This window comes from Orbicella franksi, chromosome 8 (genome assembly GCF_964199315.1).
Source record: "Orbicella franksi chromosome 8, jaOrbFran1.1, whole genome shotgun sequence".
Classification (NCBI taxonomy): Eukaryota; Metazoa; Cnidaria; class Anthozoa; order Scleractinia; family Merulinidae; genus Orbicella; species Orbicella franksi.
In genome coordinates this window covers 4,727,272-4,750,510 of record NC_138152.1, presented here as the reverse complement: position 1 = coordinate 4,750,510, position 23,239 = coordinate 4,727,272, and the positions used below count along the sequence as shown (strand labels likewise).

The 23,239-nt window shown below is 39.0% G+C and overlaps 1 protein-coding gene across 2 annotated transcripts; it reads right to left on the bottom strand.

Moving 5' to 3' along the window:
- Positions 1-592: 592 nt before the first annotated feature.
- LOC145495004 (tudor domain-containing protein 7-like) lies at positions 593-23,238 on the bottom strand. Of its 2 annotated transcripts, none has more exons than XM_081474579.1 (29): positions 22,224-23,238; positions 21,558-21,605; positions 20,698-20,838; positions 19,759-19,787; positions 18,984-19,117; positions 18,107-18,149; positions 17,813-17,855; positions 16,853-16,910; positions 16,564-16,681; positions 15,820-16,089; positions 15,254-15,341; positions 14,507-14,762; positions 13,749-13,852; positions 12,981-13,081; positions 12,387-12,447; positions 10,344-10,546; positions 9,469-9,578; positions 8,683-8,809; positions 7,862-7,990; positions 7,589-7,705; positions 6,707-6,811; positions 6,285-6,317; positions 5,767-5,826; positions 5,140-5,285; positions 4,174-4,366; positions 3,747-3,812; positions 3,195-3,311; positions 3,010-3,127; positions 593-2,737 (listed from the first exon to the last, which is right to left on the bottom strand). In XM_081474579.1, exons 1-29 carry the CDS (start codon positions 22,900-22,902, stop codon positions 2,493-2,495), a joined length of 3,942 nt encoding a protein of 1,313 aa, XP_081330705.1. In that variant the 5' UTR covers positions 22,903-23,238; the 3' UTR covers positions 593-2,492. The 2 variants fall into 2 exon arrangements, with proteins under 2 accessions (XP_081330705.1, XP_081330706.1); XM_081474580.1 differs by having other exon boundaries at positions 13,749-13,849.
- Between the last annotated feature and the right edge of the window lies 1 nt (position 23,239).

The window sequence follows — 23,239 nt, the reverse complement described above, 5'->3', positions numbered from 1 at the left end:
GCCATTTGAGGTCGTTTTAGTGTGCACGATTGGCGAAAACGCATCAAAAAGTATGCGTTTTCATACGAAAACGCAGTAGTGTGGTCTGTGAGTATAAACTTGAAACTTCACTGAAGATCTAAAAAATCCTGGATTAATTACCTTATTTGCTTTTGTAACAACAGGGCAAGAGTTTTCACAGCACTAACGATTTAAACCCCACAAATCGGAAACACAAAGTGAACAAACACACACGAAAAACGGAAGCCAGTAATTTAATTACTTAATTTTCTAACGACGTGACTATAAATATAAACTTGACAAATTAAAATTGCTGCTGGGTCTTCAATTACCAGCTCTGATTAATCTATAACTTCCCTGCACCTCTTCGTAACAAATTCAAATACACGCTGATGTAAATGGGGATGACTGTCTTGATCATCTCCGAACAAAACGCCTGATTAAAACTCTTATTCTCCCGAGGCACGCCACAAACAATATATGAAAACAGTAGGGAGAATTTCGCTATCAATCCTCGCTGTTTGAAAGGCAATTAAAGCTAATCCAGGATTAAAGACCGATCAAAGTTTTCACGTTTGTATTAAGCGTTTTCACATGACATCACGGCCGCCATATTGGTTTTCCCAAACAGTAACTTCCTAACCTTTAGGAAATGAAGTCTTTTCTCACGTCATGTCAAGTCAAGTCATCAACATTTAGGCAGGGTAGCCCTATCAGCCATAGGCTGGTATCAAAAGGGGCCCTACGTAAAATTAAGACAACTTCTTACGAAAACATTTCCTGTTGTTTGGAAACACCTATATGACCGCCATGGAGATGAGTCTAAGTCAAAACTTGTGGACAAACAAATTTGAAAACAGAAAAAGTATAAACCAATTTTAAAAATCAAAACGTTTCTTTAATCCTAGATTAGCTTCATTGTGCTTGAAACAAGAACGGCCAAACTGCTCAAAGGGTGGTTAACACTATCCACTGGATAAATCGCTATCCAGTGGACAAGTGTCGACAAAGCAAACTACGCTATCCACTAGATAGTAATTTTTCCAGTGCATAGCGTTATCCACCCGTTGAACAACTGGGCTTGGTACCAGACTGCTCGTGTGCGAGTTAGAGGACTTTCTTTCATGCCGTCGTCTCAGCGTCACCCGGAATATCGCAGTAATTAACCCTGAGTAAATAAGAGTAGCTGTGCTTTCGTCCAAGAGTTCGCCTACAGCGAGATACAAGGAAGCGGTGTTAGGACTGGAATGTGGCACACTAATGAGTGACATCCTTAAGACATGGACCATTAGAAAAATTAAGTAGGGGAGGGTGGGAAAGAGAAATCGCTCCACCCAATCTTTTAGCCACAAAAAATCGTCCTTGCATAGAAATGGGAAAAATGTTTCCATTCACAATGTTCCAACAGTCTTTCTACTCTTTCCTAAACGGTCTATGGACCCTTTGAACCAAAATTTGAATAACAATACTTATACATACTAAGCCTCGCATTCATGTGAAAAATCCTTAGTCTGGAAACATCAGTACGAGGCCAAGGAAGTACAAAATATTGTTATTCAAATTTACACGCCATTTATGCAAAGGGTGTATACCTTTTCAGAACGAGACCAAATTCATGATTACCAAACCTTACATACAACAATACGTTATCTATCAATCAATTTTCTCACTGGACTGACCTCAATCTGTAGAGCAACATGCAAACCTAAAATGATCATTGTCAAGTGAACGGAAAATTATGGTAAAAACGAACAATTCACAACAGTATTAATCTCTGGCATCTTTGTCAGCCACATAAACAGGAAAACTTAACCTTCTTAGGGTGCTGGTACCGAAATGCCAACCAAATGTTCATGTGCAATAATCAATGAAAATTTCATTTTTATCAGACATAAATACGTTTCCACGAGTGGTCTCTTAGTCGCAACCGTTACTTCGTTCGTCATGCAACGCTGCCCTCTACTCACTTTTAGCTAGTACTGGTGTGACGGCACAATCAACGGCTATGGTAAGTGGTCGCCTTGAATAGACCAATTTCGATATATTAAAATTCAGCCTAACAGAGGCTCTGGGGAATAAACCCCACAAACTCTGTAGTTATTCCCCAGAGCCTCGTACTAAGGTCCATTGTTTTGGGCTGAATTTTAATATATCGAAATTGGTCTATTTTAACCATAACTTGAGCCGCTACGCAATACTATATCGTCATGCTGCGTGACGATCGAAATCACGGCTACGACGGACATTGCGTGACACGGCATACTAACTTCGACTACTAACTTTTCCAACAATACAAGCGCTTTTATCTTCAATGTCCTCCCTTGAACTATAACGTGATCCTGGCGAGCGCGGTAACGAAGCACGACGCTCGTAGTAATTTTAATCTTAATAAAGAGGCTTCGTGCTCCAGCTGTCAATAACTCTTGGTCTTCTCGTGAAGCACATAAGCAAGAGAACTTCCCATTTATCTCTTCTCCCTTTTTCCAATCTCTCTACGTTTCATTTATTCGTCTTGCTAAACCTTCATTGATCAATACCTCAGCGATCAGCACATCCTCGTTGCCTTTTGACGTGTCATAAAGTTCAAGTGATATTTTGGTTTCTTCATTAGTAGAGCGGCTGTGATTTGCCTCGCCCCTTGGCTTCGCTACCAGTTTCTTACCCGCCGTCAGCTCCTCAAATCGCCACCTTGCCTCCTCTGACCACTCGGCTAAGTCCGCTCCCACTGGCTCCACCCCTACACGGAAGAATAACAGGGACAATTCCTCACGTTCATTACTACTAATGCAGTGAAGTTTTCGCTTGAATTACCGGGAGGCAAAAACTGAGCTCGTGCTCTTCAGGGGGATGTTACCACGTAACGTGAGAAATTGTTGTTGGCGGGGTAGGAGGGGTGGGGGCAGAGGGCGGGGTAATAACGAAGATGTTATTTTCCGCCCACTAACACATCTACTCGCAATATAACAGGTTTCCTTACAGATTGTTATCTAATGTCCCCTCATTACATACCATGCAGGCATCCTTGAACAGCCATCAGGGGCAGTTCTCTGAACTCATCTGGTAAAGCTTGCAAACTGGTCGAGGGCACAATTCCAAAATCTCCATGATCAGCAAAACGCACACAGGTCTAATACAAAATAAAATATATTAGTCACTGAGCGAGTGAGGAAACGTTGGGCTACTTCTCAACTGACCTGCTGAGGAGACAGAGAAGCTTTGATCACTCCCCTGTACCACATGTTATCCTCTGCATTGTGCACGGCGCATAAAACACCTGGTCTGACCTCCCTGAAAGGAGTTTTGCTTCTGCCCTGTGAAGGAAAGGTATTGAAGTATAACTGAACTCTCTACGAGTATAGCACGTTAAGTGGAGACTAATATTCTCCGATTACACCAAAGCTAATCATGCTTAAAAGCTTCGAGCTTTAAAGTCTACCAGGCTTTCAGTTTTGTCTGTGATTTCCAAGCTTTTTGTTAAATATGTCTTGGCTTAAAGAGAGTAATAGCTGTGTTCTGAACCAAGCAAGACATAGACAGTCCATCTGCAGTTGTCAATGACAGGGTCATTCAGTCGGAATACATTTTCACCCATTAAACGGACCTAGTGGCGTCTCATCGACAAGAACAGTACATCTGTACCCTCCACTCAAGAATCACATTACGGTAAACCCACTTTAGGAAGTGTGTGAATAAAACAGGATCTTGTTATGTTGCCTAAAACACGCAAATCGTGATTGATTACATACAGTGTAGTACTCTTGAATTTTCTCTTCCAGTTCCTCTTTCCGTTTCAGCAATTCTAAGCACTCAAACTACAAAGAAAAGACAAAGCATATCAGTTACTTTTTGGGTTATCAAATTCTAGAATGGATGGGGAGAGAGCAGAACAAAAATTATATAGAATGGACACTTCAAGTTACCATACATGTAATGGTAGCTGCATGTTTGAAAAGGTACAGTGCTTCGAGTTATTGCCATTAAAAGCCTAGCCTCCCAAGCAGATGCGAGGAAGGGGGAGACGCCCAAAGAACGTCTGCGTAGCAGGCGATTAAAAACATGGCATCAATGGATTTTGAAATAAAGAAAATAAAATCAAAAGACAACTGAAGTATCGTGACGGGATTTACACCATAAAAAAGCTGGGTATCATAGTACAGTGTTTTGTGTTCTCACCATGAAAAGGCTAGGGTCTACAAATTCCAGAATATAGACGTCTACCCAAGGTTGAGAGAAGTCTAGTGGCGGTGGGATGGTGATCTTGTCGCCTTCCTCTGGTGATTTACTGGCGTCTGATGAGCTTTCAGATGCCACGCTGTCTCCATCAACAGAGCCATCGTCAGGAGGCTCTGACACAGCATCGTCATTTCTGGAGAAACGGGAAAAAGACGAAAATAAATAATTCATTTAAGTGTCAAATGTATTTAGCACTGTTGTGCTGAATGAAAAGAAATTAGCAAATAGAAAATAAACTATTAAGAATCCCAACTGGTGGGAGACTGACCAGTAGGCTATTTACACAACGCGGTCGAGGAGTTGAACTCGGGGCTACCGAGAACAAATCCAGATAAAGGTAGGGAGGAGGATTTCAACCAGGGACCTCCAGATTTCAAATCCAGCGCCCTAAACCACTCGGCCACACCACTTCCACAACTGGGAAAACCAGCGTTGGCTGTAAACTTTGAAGACATCTAGCTCTTTCCATAAAAGATATCTACTTACATTGGGTTTAGAGCTTTATTGAGCGTTTTCACTCGCCTGGCCAGCAGCCATGCAAATTTATTGGAACAAAAGAAAGTGTTTACATAAGATAAGAGTCCAACTTTGAAAGGTCTGGTTTGGAACAAAAACATGACCGTCATTTCATTATTTTGAGACACCAATATCGCTGCTGGTCAAATCTTGAATTTTCAATATTTGGCATGACAGGTCAAATATTAAATTTTCAAAATTTTTCATGACAGGTCAAGACTTGAATTTTCAATATTTGGCCTCCAAAGTCTAATCGTGAATCATTTTTTTAAACATATTCATGGCTGGTCACGTGAAAACGCTATATAGAGAGGGGCTGGGAGGGAGACTGAGGAATGTAGTTACGAAGACTTTATCTTCTCCTCAATTATAGTAGAAAATGCCATATACCCAGCAAAAGTTGATTCTTCTTCTTGAATGTCGCCCTGTTTTTCACTTTCCAATCCTATTAACTCTGCCAAGTTTAACAGAGTGTTCTCGTCTTCCTCAGAAGGAACGAATAATCTTACAAGGGGCAAATCAGAAGACTGTACAACCTACAAAAAACAACATTTTTAGGGTTTTTTAAAACCTGCAAGTTATTAAGCTTTCCCTAGCATTTCCTCAAGATGGTAAAGTTGCTTTTCACGTCGCCAATAGTGTTAACCTGACGGCGGAGAACTGGTTCTCCTCAATTACGCTGACGTAAATGACGGCTGCTATGGCTATGTAGAAGCTCATGAAATTATAACATTTAGCAAATAGTTACGTTCCACAGTTCACGGGAAGACCATGGATATATAACGCGCGTTTTAAATAAAAAATGACCACGAAAACATGCAGCTATTGCAATGTAAAAGGTCAACACCATTTTCACGTTTCACAGCTCACGCGAAGACCAGGTGTTATCAAGTATTATAAAATAAAATTGACTATGATTACAACGATGACGACTGATTGACAAGAATGATGCTGAACAACAACAAAATTAGACAACGTCATACATTTAGTTTGTAAACAATGTTCTGAAGCTCTTACCTCAAGTAAAACGTTTCTTTCCATAATTGCATAGCCTTGCTCCTCGGTCAAGGATTCCTGCTGTATGGTAAAGAGTACGTCCAGTGAATATAAAGCTGATTAAACTTTAAGACAATTTAAAGCAATTTTTCTTGGACAATTCTGTCCAAGGGTCTGCCCAAGGGGGAAAGGCGCGATGAGGTTAACTCTCTGTGAAACACTAACCCGTGAGACAAGGCCAGACCACAACATCGGCAACTCTATGCCCTACTCTTTGCAATAAGTGTATGGGTTCTTTAATGTCCCCTGCTAACCATGTAACACTGAAGATGCAGGAGAAGGGACCTACGGTTTATAGTCCTTATACGAGAAGCCTTTCAAAGGCAGCACATTTTCCTCAGTTACTTTAAGAGTATTGGGAGCTTGAACTCTCGACCTCCCGCACAGCAGTCTGGTGCTCTGCCAACTGAGCTAAGCAAGCGGCGGTCATATTAATTTACACCAATAACATACTGCATTCAATTCATAACTTCTCTTACCTTGTCAGTTCCTTCTAGCTTGCATTCCAAGGCCTTCAAAAACCAAAAAGTAACCAACAACAAAAAGTAAATTCAACCCTCACAAAAAAAAAACTGAAATCTGACTGAACAACGCTCTTTTAAACAACACCAGTTTTCAATGATGTGAAGTTTATATGAAATAATTCTTCACTTTCACCAGTTTTCAATGCCGCCGAATGCTTAACTTCCTTGTTTGTTAGATCGGGAGCTGCTCTAATTGCATTTCTTGTTATTTTTCTTTCAAAATCTCAAATAATCTGACTTTAACTGCCCTCTATGTACATTTTTGCGATCTCCCACATAATTCGAATCTTTTGTCTTTCTTGACAGTTTAACGTAGCTCCTTCAATTAGAATGTTCCTTTAGTCTTATTACTGGAAGCTTTTTTAATACCACAGTACCTGAAAAGGAAGCGAGTTGACATGGCCGATAGCTCTGGCAGGTTCACGGAGACTTGATACTGGAAGCTGCTCTATGTTTCCATAGTCAACGTACTGCACTTCAACCTTAAAAGAAAACATATTTCATTGATGCAGTCTGCAATTCTTGGATTCAAGTAGAGTTTTCATTGTCTTCGATAGAGAAAGTAAGGCAGACGATACATGTTAATAGTTCATGCAGTTGAACTGAGGCATATTTATCCACAAAAAATGGATGATAAATTATGACAACACCAATAAATTGAGTCCCATCACCATGTGAAGTGTGTTGTTTGCTTTACGTCCTAAGGTGTAAACATTCGACAAATGAAAGCTTTTGAGCAGTACTTTCATGTGGTACTGTGTATAATACTGTACAAGGTGGTTCTAACTTTTAAGTCTGTGGACGAAACCTTAGTGTGTGACCATTCAAATGAAAGCTATTGAGCAGTACTTTCGTGCGGTACTGTGTATAAAACTACACAAGGTGGTTCTAACTTTTAAGTCTGTGGATGAAACCCTAGTGTGTGACCATTCAAATGAAAGCTATTGAGCAGTACTTTCGTGTGGTTCTGTTTATTATGCTGTACAAGGTGAATCTACCTTTTAAGTCTGCGAATGAAACCCTAGAGTGTGGTTATTCAAATGAAAGTCATTGAGCAATACTTTCATGTGGTACTGTGTATAATGTTGTACAAGGTGATTCTACCTTAAGTCTGAGGATGAAACGCTAGAGTGTGGTTATTCAAATGAACGCTGTTGAGCAGTACTTTCCCGTGGTGCTGTTGATTTGTAATTAAGTTTCCTAGTTGAGAGTGTTTGGACAAAATTATTGCAAACAGCAATATCTAAACAAGCAATTACCTGTCTGTTAGGTAGGACCTTAGTCACTATCGCTCTGTACCAGGCTCCATCAGAACATTTAGCACAGCATATCTTGTTCTTGTGGGGATTGGACAGGAACTCTGCAGCTTTCGTTGGCTAAAATTTGAATAAAAATGTTTAACAAATCCTCAATTATCACTCAAGAAATTTTTGAAGGCCTTAGCATGCATGCTAGAATTTCTTGGGGACATCCTCACGAAATTATCACGCACAACTCAAGAAATTATTGAAAAATGTGTGAAGTGAGAGTACCTGAGAGTAATGTTTGCTTATGTCTTGCATAAGTTCCTCCAGTCTCGTTGTTCCACCACCAGGAATTTGAATGAATATATTTCCTTGCGGCGTCACATAAGTCACATATGCATCAATTTGTTCTCCAGGCTATCAAGGAAATGAAGGAATAATAATTATTGTCAATATAGTCCAACCTTGATATCACTACATCTACATGTAACAATCATTAAAACACGCTTAAAAGACTTAAAGCCAAAATTGGTTCTTTCTTAAAATAACGAAGCATCTAAGAAAAGAATGCAAATTATTGAAACCCCGCGAGACTCAGACAAAATTAGCGTGTTCTGAGAGAAATAGGAGGAAAATGAACGCCAAATTTTCGTTTTAAAACTGTTTTAGGAACACCCGCTTACACGCTTGAAAAAGCGTCAAATTTTCCACCATTCCGTTTTGTTTGTCTGAGTTCTTACGTCACTCGCGCGCTTCGCTATTTATGCGACGCAATTTTTGTTTTTGTTTGTTTGTTCTTTATGGCTGCACTCCGATTGATATGAATTAATCATTTTACTGCTGAGTAAAGAAAGGCCAAGATAGAAGAGACAGATTTAGCAAAGACATAGTTTAAAAATGTTACTTCGTGAAAATAACGTTGAAAAATAACTAAACCACATCAAATCACTATCAAATGACTGCTGTTAAAGGGTTTCATATTGTTTACAGCCTCAAAAACTATAAAACAACATAACATGTCTTGAAGACTGATCCTGGTTGAGTGTTACTCAGGGCTAAGAACACACCAAATGTTAAACTAGGCTCAATGTCAAGGAGACATTTGGTACCTTTGGTAAGACTGGGATCATCTCCTCATCTGGAATCACCAAAGATCGTAGCATTGTGTTTATATTAATGTCTGCAACTTCAGATGAGGTGGTGTCATACAACTCAACTGATGCTGTGTTCCCAGACCTGCAAACAGAACAAAGTAAAAACAGTGTTAACTATAAGTTTAAAAAAGTGTGCTCCTTAAGATTTGTTACCTTTTCCTTCACCAATCATTGTGCATAATTTAGTATTTTCACTCTTGCAAGTTACAGCATGTGTAGAAAATGAGGAAAGTAAATGTTATAAAGGTTATTTACCATGCATCATCAAGACACTTGGGCAAGACACTTCACTCTCACAGTGTCTCTCTCTCTCTCTCTCTCTCTGTCTCTCTCTCTCTCTCCTTCAATGCATACTGCCAAATTCAATGCTGGGGGTAGCCCTGCAATTGACCATACAGCATCCTATCTGGGGCGAGCTTGTGCATGTAGAAATACACCTAGTTGCTTCATGCTACAGAATCTGGGAAAAGCTCCAGCTGTTTGGAAGGAGTAGAAAATACTACTAATTGCCTCATACTACAGAAACTGGGAAAAGTTGAAGCCGCTAGCGACTGGGAAAAGTTTGGGCCGCTAGCAAATAGGAAAAGTTTAAGCCACTAGCAACTGGGAAAAGTTTGGACTGCTAACCCAGCACAGATCTAGCCTTTACCTTATATACTATTGTGTCAGGACTTTAACCTTAATCATCATTCACACGTAGTTAATGCACATCTTTCTAACAAAACCACTATCCCTACCTACCTTTTAACAACTTCTGCGACAAGATCCCTGTTGAGTGTCATGTGCTTTAGCTTAAGAACAACTTCTGAATTCTTTGTTTTAGGCAGCCCATTGAGACTGATAGTGCAGGCCTTAAAAAAAAAAGTTATCCTTATTAAAAAATATCTTGCTTCAAAAATTTTAAAAGAATAAGTATTTGCAGCAGGTAGTTCGATCCTAAAACTGCCCAGGGGCTGCCCATATAAGGTTACCTTCCCAGAATAGCTCTTGAAGTAAACATGAGTTCCAACTCAGGGCTGTCACTAAGGACTGTAACCCGTTACACCTGTTGCAAATGACCACAATTGATGGGGCCTTGATGTTAGTATGGGTAATCAAACGGTGACAAGTGAAGTTAGGGAATAATTTCACGCACATTTTATCAAAATTCTATTAATTCAAGGTGAGGGAAATCATTTGAATTTTGACAAAGTGTAAGTGAAATTATTTCTTTATTTTATGAGTATACCATTTGATTACTTTTTAATATCATGGGTGACAAATTATGCTCACAATCGTGGGTATTTGACTTATGTCTATTATAGTATTGTATCAAAACATTTTGTGACGATTTTATAATTTCACATGTGAAATCATAAATAAACACTGAAACTTTGCACTAAAATGAGGGAGCAATTTGTTACCCATAACATAAAATATAGGTAAAATTGCCTGTTGTTTTATATGTATTCATGCATAAAGCAATATGTTTGTTACGAGTGTAAAGACCAAGGCAACAGGTTATCCAAAATTTAAAGACAGTGTTGCAACCACATGACAGTCTCTATTAGAACAACAATCATAATATCCCAAAACTCTTATGGTAAACTGGAAAGGAAGGATCTTTAGTCACAAACCTGGAAAGGCAGTTCTAGAAATCTTGGTGGAATATTCTTCAAGCTTGAGCTGGGTACCATTCCTGTGTCACCATAGTCCATGTACTCGATCTGAACTTTGTCTCCTTTGACCTTAAGAACCTTGACTCGATACCAAAGACCCTCGGAATGGATCTCCTTGGAATAGATGGCAAATATATTGCCAGGGTTGATTTTTACAACCTCTAAATTAAACCAAAAACATGAAGACAGTCAGACTACGAGTAGTCCCTCTTTCGTTTAGTTCACTGTGCGTGACACGAAAGAAAACCACACGAAAAAATGGCTGCGTGAAATCCTGGGGGCGAGATGCATGTGCTTCTCACCCTCAAGAGTTTGCACGGCCATTTTTTGTTCACAGCTTTCTTTCGCGTCACACACAATGGACTAAGCAAAAGAGGGACTACTCATAGTCCACAAGACAGTATTTAGAAGTTAAAGCTATTTGGACAGAGCATCACTGTGATCACTGAACAGGGATTAAGTGACAAGTTGATTGGCAATGTTGCCTATTTCTAGATCTATTGTCACAATAACATGTGGGTCTATGTTTATTGTCGTCCCTCAGCTTAGTTGATGGGAATTTCTCTGTGTTCACTCCATTTACCAGCATTTCATAATATTAGCATCACATTTGATGTAGATTTTCTATCTTTAAATACATCTGTAGCCTTGACACAAACAATTAATTGTTGTCTAATACTGCAACTGAATACACTTGTATGAAAGATCATATATTTGAACTGCTGAGAAAGATGTAAAGACATGAAATATCATTGCAGTTACGCACATGAAAATAAAGCCTGATTATTTTTTTCGGCCTGTTTTGTTTTCACTGCTGCCTCGGGTACATAACTGAGATGATCGTTCATGCATTTATTCAAGTCATAATTATTAAGAAATAGAAAACATGTACTATGTTTCTATCCAATTTTAGTATAAATCTACTAGCGTTCTATCACGAATACTGTTCTCTGATTGGCTACGTTACTCACTATCTAATTCTGTGATAGATAGTGAGTAGCATAGCAGCGTGTGCTAGGGGCCGCTTCTTTGTGTTTTCAAAGTGTCTTTGAAGAGGATTTAGATTAAATTTTTGAACGACAAGAAGATTTATACTAAAACAATTAGATTATTTGCTCTTGAATTCTACATGTATGCGTGATCACACATTAGAAATCTCAAGCTCATAATCTAATTGTTTAATAGAAACACAAGTGGCAGTTTGGGAGAATGAGAAAAGCTGTGGCAAGTTCCACAGCTTTTTCGAGTTCTCCAAAACTTTCACAAGGATTCTATTTAACAATTAGATTATGAGCTTGAGATTTTTATGAGGTGATAGAATCAAGGCCTCATCAACTATCGCCTCATAGAAATCGAGAGCAAATAATCTAATTGTTTTAGTAGAATTCTAACTGAAATTAATGCAAATAACGGTTTCCAATTATTTCTCAACGCTTTATTGAACTTTATGCTTTAACAAAATCGCACGCATTGAATTGTCCTTGCTTAATTTGCAGTTGTTTACACGCATGCACCCGTTTTTTCAATAATTTCAAGTTGTTACAGTCAAGAATCCGTTAATGTCCTTCTTTTAGTCTTCTCAGGAATTTAATTGTCCATTTCAATCTAAACTTTCTTCCAAAACTTCAGAAAAACGATAAAAACATCACATTTCGTGGACAACTGACAGCCACTGCACTCTAATGGCTGATAGTATACGAGTTGCTCAGCCAATCAGATTGCAGCATATGCATTAGTATACTAGTAGGATTCTACTAAAACTCAATAGAAACACAGAGAACATGTTTTCTATTTCTTTTAGAAAATATCGTAACAAAACAAAGAAAACAATTTGTTTACTTTGATCATCAAAAGATTAATTCTCTCTGCTTGCGCTATCATTATGTCAACAGTTTGTGCTAGTTCTGCATTTCTAACAAGTTTTAGAAACAAGATTTAAAATTTTAAACCAATCAGCGCATGTATATTCATTGGGTTATTTTCTTATTATTAATACTACACCTTCAGAACTTGGTTCCTCATAATGGCACAGCATACTCTGTTCCAGAGCTGTTAGCTTCTCCTAAGTGGCATAAACAGTATAGCACATATTTACACAGGAACAGCAAAATAAAGGTAAAGTCTGCATACATGTACATGCCCATGTCCAGCAGACCAGAGCTTATCCCAGTTTCTGAAGTATGAAGTGACTTGGGGAGTATTTTTACACTCCCCTGGATGGGACACTAGTCCATCACAGGGTTACCCCCAGCATTTAAGTCACCAGTACCCATTAGTATGCCTGGGTGGAGAGAGGTACTGTGAGAGTAAAGTGTCTTGCCTAAGAACACAACACAGTGCCTCCAGCCAGGGCTTGAACCCAGACCGTGCGATCCGGAGACAAGCACACCAACCATGGAGCCAACAAGCCTCCACCTTCTAAACAGGGCTAGTATTAGAAAACACAGGATAAACATACAATTTAGGTTTAAACTGACACAAGCAAAGCATCATCGTCTTAGCAAACAGAACTAACAACATGGCACATAATGATAAAAGAACAACATTACAAGTCAACAAATTATGTCTCTATAGCTTGGCTGAGCTTACACTTACAGAATAATTTTCTCCAGAAAGATTGACACAGATGTTGTCAGTGCTGTGAACATTGCAAACAAACACATCTAGAAACTCCTCATCTGGGATTTGTTCCCTCTCTAGTGAATCGATAAACAAAGTGATCAGCATTCATTTTCTTCTTACAAATATCAATACTATATGAAGCAGACAGGTAGAGAGAATAAAGAAAATCCTCGACTACTGTAAGGGGATATCGCACTGATGTATAATTATGTACAACCAAATTCTTAAAACTAAATGCAGTTGTGTTCTAATAAAACTAAATGCAGTTAAATGCAATTTAAAAGTCAAGATTAAAAACAAAGAGCGCCTGCATTTCCGTAGTACAATGTAGTCAGCAGTGTTTTTGATATGCGCATGCACCAGGATTACATGTACCCTTGGACTGAAACGTGTTGGCAGCCTTCACAGCAATAGCGTTTACAGTGAGCGCTGTTTTGCACGGATCACGACTTCAAGCATTACACCTCTCTTCCCTCCCTCTTTCCACTGTTAATTCAGTATGACGGGTGCCTGTCTCCCCTTCCACATGGGGGCTCATGGCTGGGTTGCCTGGATAGCGCAGTCTCCATCTAGGAGCTGGCTGCCAATAGTGGAATTAGTGCAATTGGTTCCCTCACAGGGGTTATTTCTAACTTACAGTAAAAACCAAACATGGAAATGTTAACTGAATTTCATGTTAAAATTTTTCAATTATTCCTTCAACTCCTCTGGGACACTATTTAATTAAACATAGACAAACACCTGGAATTTTTTGGGCCTCTTCATCTTTTGACAAGAATCTGTGTCTTAAAAAGGTTCTTGTGTTGACTTTGCTCTCCTCAGATTCCTTGGCTTCTCTCTCACTGCTAAAACACAAAGAAGGATCATTCACTGATAGAACAGCCCACCTTTTAGTTTTTAAGATTGTGATATAGAAAATCTATTTCAGAGCGATCACAATAATATCTGGTATTCATTGAGCAGTTTTCAGTGTTTTCAGGGTGTCGAAAGTAATCAGGCAATCACTTTGGTTTTGGATTTCATTTCACTACAGCTTGAGATTGGCTGAGTAGTCTATTGTAATTGCTATTAAGTAATTGGTTTGGTTTTGGTTTTACATTAACTCAATTGAAAACTGCTCTAAAATCATGTTTGTCATACAAAGTCAGTGTTAACATGTATGTAGACTTCATTTACATTATTTTATAAAGTTCTAGGATTTTTACTCAATTCTGCAGTGCAAAGTAACCAAGTTTGCATTACATTTGTAGATAACAAGTCAATCCCACACAAACATGACTTTTTGGAAAAACATGCTCTTACTGTACATTTACCTAATAAAATATTTTCTTGAAAATAATAGACATTTCCAAATTTGGTTAGGGTGCAACCTATGAGATGCTCTCTCTGAAAGGCAGCCTTCCCTAAATAATCTATTTCATCAACAAATCTGACAAGCCAGTTTCCTAAATTCTCCTTCAATGCAAAACTGTTCTCTTGGCAAACCATCTACAACATACCTTGGACTGTCTGTGGTGGGGACAATGCTGGTGAGACTTGATGATGTAGATGAGGTTACAGTTGTAACAGATACAAATGAATCAGTTGAGGATGATGATGTCAGCGACGACAAAGCTGAATTTGAGCTACTTGATGATGATGACGAGGAGGATAATTTGTCGGCAGGTGGATCTCTCCCTATGAGACCTTCATTTTGCAGAACAGTTTTGATATCATTTCCTCCACTGTCTTTGAGCTCTACATACAGATGATGACCTGAAATAAAAACATTTTATATTGTAAGGTAGGTAGGTAAAGTCTGCATACAAGCCAAGTGGCCCATCAGGCTGGTGCTTATCCTGGTTTCTGTAGCATGAAGCGACTAGGAGTATTTCTACTCCCCCCTGGATGGGATGCTAGTCCATCACAGGGCTACCCCCAGCATTAAGTTCGCCGGTACCCATTTACACACCTGGGTGGAGAGAGGCACTGTGAGAGTAAAGTGTCTTGCACAAGAACACAACACAACGTCCCCGGCCAGGACCTAAACCCAGACCCGTTGGATCCAGGGAGATGAGCACACTAACCACGAGGCCATTGGGGTAGTTAAAAGAAATCAGGGAGAAATTACAGTGCTAAACTGAGGGGAGGGAAATGACATTTGGTTTTGGTGGTTGAGACTTCAAAAAGGATTCAGGATAGTCATTTCCTGGGACAAGAATTTCTGCTCAAGTTCAGAATTTCTGCTCATTAATAGGCAAGAGTACCTTCGGCTCTGATAACTGTCATATGTAAGAATTCAGTAGCAGCACAGAGCTCCTTAAATCTGTCTATCGAGGCAGCACCCCATGTATCCTGTAAAAGTAAAGTTTAATCTTGAGCAGTATAAAATAAAAGATATACAAAGAATGACAGGTTCAATTGCTAGCTTTATAACCTGTGGTAAAACTTAAATTGGTCATAAATGCGTAATTGCTTTTTTCTGTGCTAAATTAGTCTTAAGGCCACCCTTGAGTACTGTTCAGTTTCTCTACATAACAAGGAGCAGTGATGTCCATGTAGATTGAGTTAAGTAAAAAAATGTGCCGGATAAAACAGGCCAGGAAGATACATTGCACAGCAAAGGTCAAGATGCAAGCCCCTAACTATTTAATATTAGCGTACAGCAACAATTCAATGCAGATATTTTTGTCTACCTCAAATGTGTCTGATTGCTATCTTTTCAATGCAGATGTTCTTTGAGTGAAGGGTAGATTTCAGCACACACAACAACATAAGGTTATGGATACTTATAAAAACATTCTGTATGAACTATAAGGAGCTGCATTCTCACCCCTCCAGATGGCATGGCCCCATCCAGTGCACAGAGTACAGCCATCATGGGAAGCTCAGCATGTTCCTTCCTCAGTGTGCGAAGCCGTGATACAGGCAGTGGCTCATGGTTGCCAAAGTCTACATAAATAACTTGAACTTGGGAAGTATCATCTTTGGTGGAGTTTTCCGTGATTCTAGCCCGATACCAGCTATCATCTTCAGAAAATTGAGCACAACAAAACATTCCAGGCTCAACTGCCAGTAGGAGATCAGTTTTACTGGATTGACTCTGATAAATTAAGATAAAAACAGCATGGTGTCTTTGGAAGAACCGGAAATCAGGTGGATATCAAAATGTCCTAGATACTGCATTGCTGTTGCTTGCCTCTGCCACAAATGCTATTTTCAGTGGGTGGACACAAGTGACAGCCGGAAATGTGTCTGCATTCACAGGCTATATACTTCATCTCAATAGCAATTTCATTCAACCTTATCATACCTAAGCAAACTTGGAGACAATCTTTCTTCAACTATTTTTAAGATCAATATTTTCATAAAAAATTAAACAACAGTGATGTAAAACAGAATCTTCTACATTTAAGTCAATCCAACATCTGCAATGGACTAAGCAGCAAAACCAATTTAAAATCTGTTGTCATCCTTATGCCAAAATCTGTGACAAGCTTCAAACTGTATTCCAAGTTACAATGTACACTGTAAAATGTATTGAAAAAGCAGGAGGTAAACACTGACTATATCTGACCTGGTAAAACTCATTTAGCTTGGCACTTAAGGCATCAATTGCATCCCAGTTGTACTTGTTGTGAATGAAGAAATGAGCTGGATTGTCAACATGGGATACTGACACTTCTGATGAAGTTCTGAAACAAAAAAAGAGAAGTGCTTACATGTACATGTATTTATTTAATAGTTTTTTTTGCTTCGATGTGCAGCAGTCATTTGAGGGCAGCACCTACATGTAACTGAGGGCTGCACTTTTTCAAGCAAATTATTTGGAACTGATTAGAAGTAAATTGATGCATAATGCTTACCTATTTGCTGGCAAGTCTTGTGGTCGAAGTGTATAAACTTCCACAGTCCTAGGAGAATCTGGACAAGCGAGAACTCATTATGAACAAGTTTGATTAAGAGTGGCGGAAAGAGAACCAAAACATTTCTACATGACCAAGGGCATCAAGACTACATTGTCAATCACAAAAAATGCTAGCTAATGTCCTTTATGGGCAATAAAACAGGAAATATATGTAAATAAAACAGCTAAGACTTTTATTGTGTAAAGCAAAATTTTGAATGTTTATAATTTGTCTCCCAACAGAACATTGAACCTATCAGAATTTTAGTCCATACATTTGATGTTAACAATTTCCCAAATGATGATACACAAATGCATGCCGAGCTTCGTAGGCTTGTGTACTCTTATAGTCATGACAACTGACATTCTTGAAGGAAAAAACAACACTATTTACACCATAATCGTATCCAGAACAAAATTCTTGATCGTGATTGGTTCTCCACATGCTTATTTCTCGCATAATCAGTGTGCAATCATGCAGATGTCCAATTACAGGTATCCAATTACTGTACAACTTTTTGTGATTGGATACCTGTGACTGGATACCGATGCCCAGGGCTGTCAATAAGGGCTGTAACCAGTAACACCTGCTACAGCTGAGTATGTTTTATGCACCATTGATGTTATGGATGAATGTGTGTATAGTTGATACAACTCACTCAAAAGGTAACAAGTTTGTTACGGGTGTCAAGATCAAGGCTACAGTGGACTCAAAACTTAATGACAGTCCCGTATGCCACCTGCATATCAATTAAGTGTGCTTTGATGGCTTCCTTATTATTTTTCCCTATGGTTTTTAAAACTTACGCAAAGTGTTACTGACTTTTTTCGACTGCAATTTTTTCCTGAATTGTACTCCACTCAGTCCAATTACTATTAATTATAATTGTTTTTTATTATAATTTTTTAATATTCTTACCCCCATTTGTTTGATGAGTTGGTTTAGTGAGCGGCTTCTCTTCCTGATAATGGAAAATTATATGAAGATTTTATTAATAAAATACTCAAATTCATTGTATTCATTGAAATACACAAATCAAACCTGACCACTTCTATTATATTTTGGATGTACAACATCATGATCAGTAGAGGGGTTATCTTAAGGAAACTCTTGTCTTCAAGAGGGGGACTTTTTAAGACATAAGAGATCACTTCCTGAAATTCATATTTATCATGATGGTACAATGGTACACGATTGTAAAATGTTACATACCGTGGGTTTTAGAGGATAAACAATGGTGTTACCTCCAGCAAATCTAGTAAATAAAACATTAAGGATGAGACAATATTAACAATATCAAATTAAATCGATGTGTTACCCTAAACATCAGCAACTCAGTAGACTGCAAGCAGTCTCTCTTTTGCTTGAAATTTCATGAGGAAGAACGCAAAGAAGAACGCAACACAAGTGAGCCGTCGTGAGTGTGCAATATGCAAAGCCATGAGCCGCAAGTAACATGGGCGTCAGAAGACGAGCAAAAAGAGTAGTGCTACTTATGGCTCATGGAATCTCTGCTCGCAAGACACCCCACTTGTTTTGCATTCCTCCCACAGATCTTCAAGGAAAAGAGAGACTGCTCACAGCCTAAGAACTCAGCAACCAGAAGGTACAAGCATTTGCAACAAAAATATTTTTTGATACTGACTTAACATCAAATACCTTTAGCCATCACCAAAGCAACATGTGACAATGTTTATGTTGTGGATTGGTACACCACAAAACCTTTGTTCAGTTTTAACTTCCCGTCTTATTCTCATTATTATTAATTTCATTGTCACACATGTACATAATAACAATGGAAACGTTAATATTGAACCAAGAAAATAACTGTACGAAAACATGTATATAAACGAGTAAAAGCTACATGTATAACTTCAGAGAAGTTCAGGTCTCACGAGTAATCATCGTTTTATTGCTACAGAACTATTTCGTATGGTACAAGGACCACACTCATCAGGCAATTTTAACGACTGAACTGTTGAGATTGGGAAGCTGGCAGTTAAATACGAAAATTTGAAAATTTGAATGGTTGCTATAGTAGTAAACGAGTAAAAACCATATTACAGTACATGTAAAGTAAGTTACTTACTCTTCACATCTTGCTATATCTGGGAGAGTTTTCAATCTCTCCACTTTGTCGCTGGAGAGTTCTTCACCATAAGCCTTCTTGTATTCTGGTCCTATTCTTTTTAACCACAAACCTTTGGGCTTATCTGCTATCAGCTGGTAACATAAAATAGCAGCCACTGTTAGCAAAGCTCTTTCACTCACTGAGCTGTCTGAGAAAAGGTCTTATGCATGATTATGTCACACATTAAAAATTTACCACCAAGCCTCATGTACAAGAAATTTTCTCAAACCTGTGGCACCTTCGTGTTGTTTTCACAAGGGTATTCTTTTCATCTTTGCTGCTTTGGGAATTTTTCCATGATTAAATTTGCAAGTTGTATTTTCAAAGTAAGGCCTGGTGGCGAAATCTGCTTGTTTGATGTCATCATGCATAAGGGCCATTTGACAGTCATACATGTTCTACAACACAGTTCCAGCTAAGAGCAGGATCTCAGTTCAAAAAACTGACAAGATCAGCTACCTGACCAGACAAATTGACAAAAAACCACTGAAGGTTTTGTTTATTGAACAGTTGGAACTCTTTACTTACAACTTGCCACAAACATTTATTTGCAACCTAAACAACACAACAATTTTTATTACTGATCCCTTGCTACTGATCCCTTAAAAGATTTAATAATTACAACAAAAATATCTATTTCATGATAGTACAAGATGGTTTAATTCCTCCCTGTTTTCATAGAAATTATTATAACAAAAAATTGCATTATATTGTAATTGTACAAATTAGATACCTGCTTTATCCTGGAATATATTTTTAAGTCTGAAAAACAAAATCCTTCAATCATAAAATGATCTGAATCTTCAATCAAAAGTTGGTTATTTTCTACTGGCTGACAAATGAAAGAAACAGATTTTCACACAGTCAACAAGAGTCTGTTTTCTTCATAGGTACATTTGGTGCACATGCAATCATCAGCAATCTGACAGTAGTGTGTGGGAAAGACAATAAAAAAATGTGATAATATATAATTTTTTCTTGACAATAAGGAGGAAGCTAGGAAGGTACAAACAAAATGCACAGATGAACAGATGAACAAACAGATGAAACCCAATATTATGTTTTATTGCATGGCTTGTGTTTGTAGCCAATCTAACGCACGCTCTGATTGGCTACCTGTAGGGCATTATTTTCGTGTAATGCCCATGGGCCGATTACGGGCCTGCAAAGACAGAGCAAAATGCCATATAATAAACAACTTATTAACCTTGAATGTTCAGTCTTTACGAGAAAATCTAAAACCTCCACCTTGCTCTATTGACCTTGCTATCACTCAGTCAATATGGCAAGGTCTTGGCAAGGTCTTGGTCTGAGATTTTCTGACAAAGACCTCACTCTTGGTTAATAAGTAGTTATGAAGGCACAAATGAACAAATACAAAATGGCAGAATATTAAACAAACAATAATCGCATGAGCAAATGGATGCTCAGGGCCATCAATAAGGGATGTAACCTGTAACACATAACACAGGTCTCCTACAGCTGAGTATGTTTGATGGCCTCTTGATGTTATGGGTGAACTTGCCTGTAGTTGATACAATTCATTCGAAAGGTAACAAGTTTGACACGAGTGTGAAGATCAAGGTTACAGGTGAATCAAAAGTTAATGACAGCACTGATGCTGAAATGAGGAAACAGACATCTGAAATGTGTTTCTGAAGATGTTCCTTACCTTCCTCGCTTAGAGGATTACTTTGGGGTGCTATTCTGTTTGTAGATGCTGAGGAGTTTGACAGATAGACTACACGCTCTACAGATCCCTCTTTATGGTCAAAATCAGACAGTTCCATTCCTTGCCAGTTGGGTCCACTTGCTGCAAGGATTCAAACCAGAGCATTCACATTTAGACCAACTATTTACACTGATTAATATGTTAGATAAGCCGTTGTAGTTATCTAAGGTTGGATTTGAATTCACTGAAGACAAGCCTCTTTCATTTCCAATTCCAGTGGCCAGCAAAGCCATCACTTTAATGTGAAGGTTAAGTCAAGCTTCACACCTTCCACTAGATAATGCAGCTGAATCTTGCTATCTCAGACTCTCAAAGGAAATGACAAAATTTCTGATAGCTAATGCTAAATGACTGAAAAAGTATATCTGAGGGAATGATCTCAGTTCAACAAGGATTTTGGGATACCCCTGGGGGTTATAAAAAGGACAGGGGTGCTTGTCGTACCTTTTCAGGATTAAAGAGCAGCTTTGGTGCCTCTTAGGGTGTCAGCCTCAAAAGGTCCACAGCGAGAGCTTTTGCGGTACCTTTAAGGGTATTGAGCCGAAACAAACATGGCAGGACATAATGTGATGTTTTAAAATGGTACCTCTTAAGGGGGAAAAAATTCAACCCATGCCCACAAAACAGGTTCTTGGTGCCTCTTAGGGGAGTTCCCCCATCTTTTTTATATCGGTGTCCCTCCCTAAACCCCTACCCATGGAGGATAAACCAAGATTGCAATAGTGAGCTTCAATTGTGATTTTTCTACTAGATAGTGCTATCAGTTGTCCAACCATCAATAACCTGTTAGCTACATGTACCTGGACTTTTTGGTTTCTTTTTCCAGCTTTTCTTTGGAGCAGATTCCCCTAAAATGCACCACAAGACAATGAAGCTACATGTAAACATGGCTTTTTTTACAAAGTGATGATATAGAAATCATCAAAATAATGAGTGGACATTCGTGTTTAACCTATTGCATTGAACTGACTACACCAGTAATATTGTTCTACAAACTGGGCAGAGCGGTCAGTCAAACAGGTGTCAAAGGCTGCAAATCGAAAACATCAAAAAATTCCTCTGCAGTCTCTTTCTTTTTCCTTCTTTTTGCACCCCATGCTTCTACCCACTTGATGGTTATTCTTTGTTTCACATTCTCTATTTACATCACATGCTAGGAAAACCAGAGACTGTGAGCAGTCTAGAAGGTTTGCAAAACTTTTTTGAAGTTTTATATCTCCTTCTACAAAAACTCCATCCTCAGAGACCCAGGGGCAGTTAGCTGGGACAGGAGGAAGTAAATCTGGCAAAAATTGAGTTGTCAAAAGTTTACAAGTAAGGTGGGAAAAGGGCTTTTCCCGCCTTACTTGAAATTTTTTGTCAGATTTATTTCCTCATGCCCCAGCCAACTGCCCCTGCACAAACAAGAAAACCTTCAGAGGAACAACATTTCGTTGCTTGCAAGGGCCTTACTAAACCTTACATACCTTGATGAGGAGCCCCAGTAACATTCCTAGAAGAAGTTGCAGGTTGCTGAACTAAAATTCTGTTGGAAAGCACTTCGACTTTCCTTGTAGTGTTTGTTGCAGCAGCTGCAAAGGTTTGTGCCTGTTGCTGCACTTGTCGGGAAACTCCTCTCTGTATTAAATTATTTCCCATAGAATGAGCACTGGCTTGAGACCCAGCCTGCCTCATCATGCGAGGTGGGATAAAACGGACTCCTGTCCCTGTGGTTCGAGGTACAGCTGGCAAAGGCCTCACAACCTGGACTACCGGGTGTCTGGTCATAAAGACCTGTCTGGTCACCATGGCCGCCGGTCTGGTGATGACTGTAGGTCTTCTCACAAACACCGGCCTTCGTGAATTCGTTTTCGCTTTCTTTTTTGGTTTCTTTTGCTTAGCGATCAGTTTTGCGACATGCTGGTCGGACTCGCTAGCAACTCCCTTCACAACAAATTCTCCGTCCACATCTCGCGTGAGCATAGCCACATTGGGGATGCTCCTGATATAATGTTCAAGGCTGTGGTATCCCATTTCCTGGAAAGCTATCGAGGAAAACGTGACAGTCCTATACTCCTTGTCCAGGCGGCGGAGTGGGACTCCACGAGGGCTGCTGATCAGCACTGCACGCAACAAAGCTTCGGTTTTCTTCTTCTTTTCTTCCATATTTTCTTCCACTCCCACAGACTAATTATCTTCCAAGTTTATTTCATCATCGGTCAGGACAAGTGTTATAATGGCAGGGTAATGCTGCCAGTCTTGAAAGTTTCTTCGTCAAATCATGGGAAGGAAACCACGATAAACATGGCGCTTCTTCCGTCAAACGTGATAGTCCTGGGACTGAGCCTTGAGCATTTTTACCTCTGTCCTACCCCTACTCATAATGGCAATGGCAATGGCGATAACAATTACAAGTTCACTGGGTTGAAAGCAAGAAATTTCCAGAAGAGGGATCATCATTAAAAAGATATATAATAATATAGATCATTTAAGTATTTTTTCA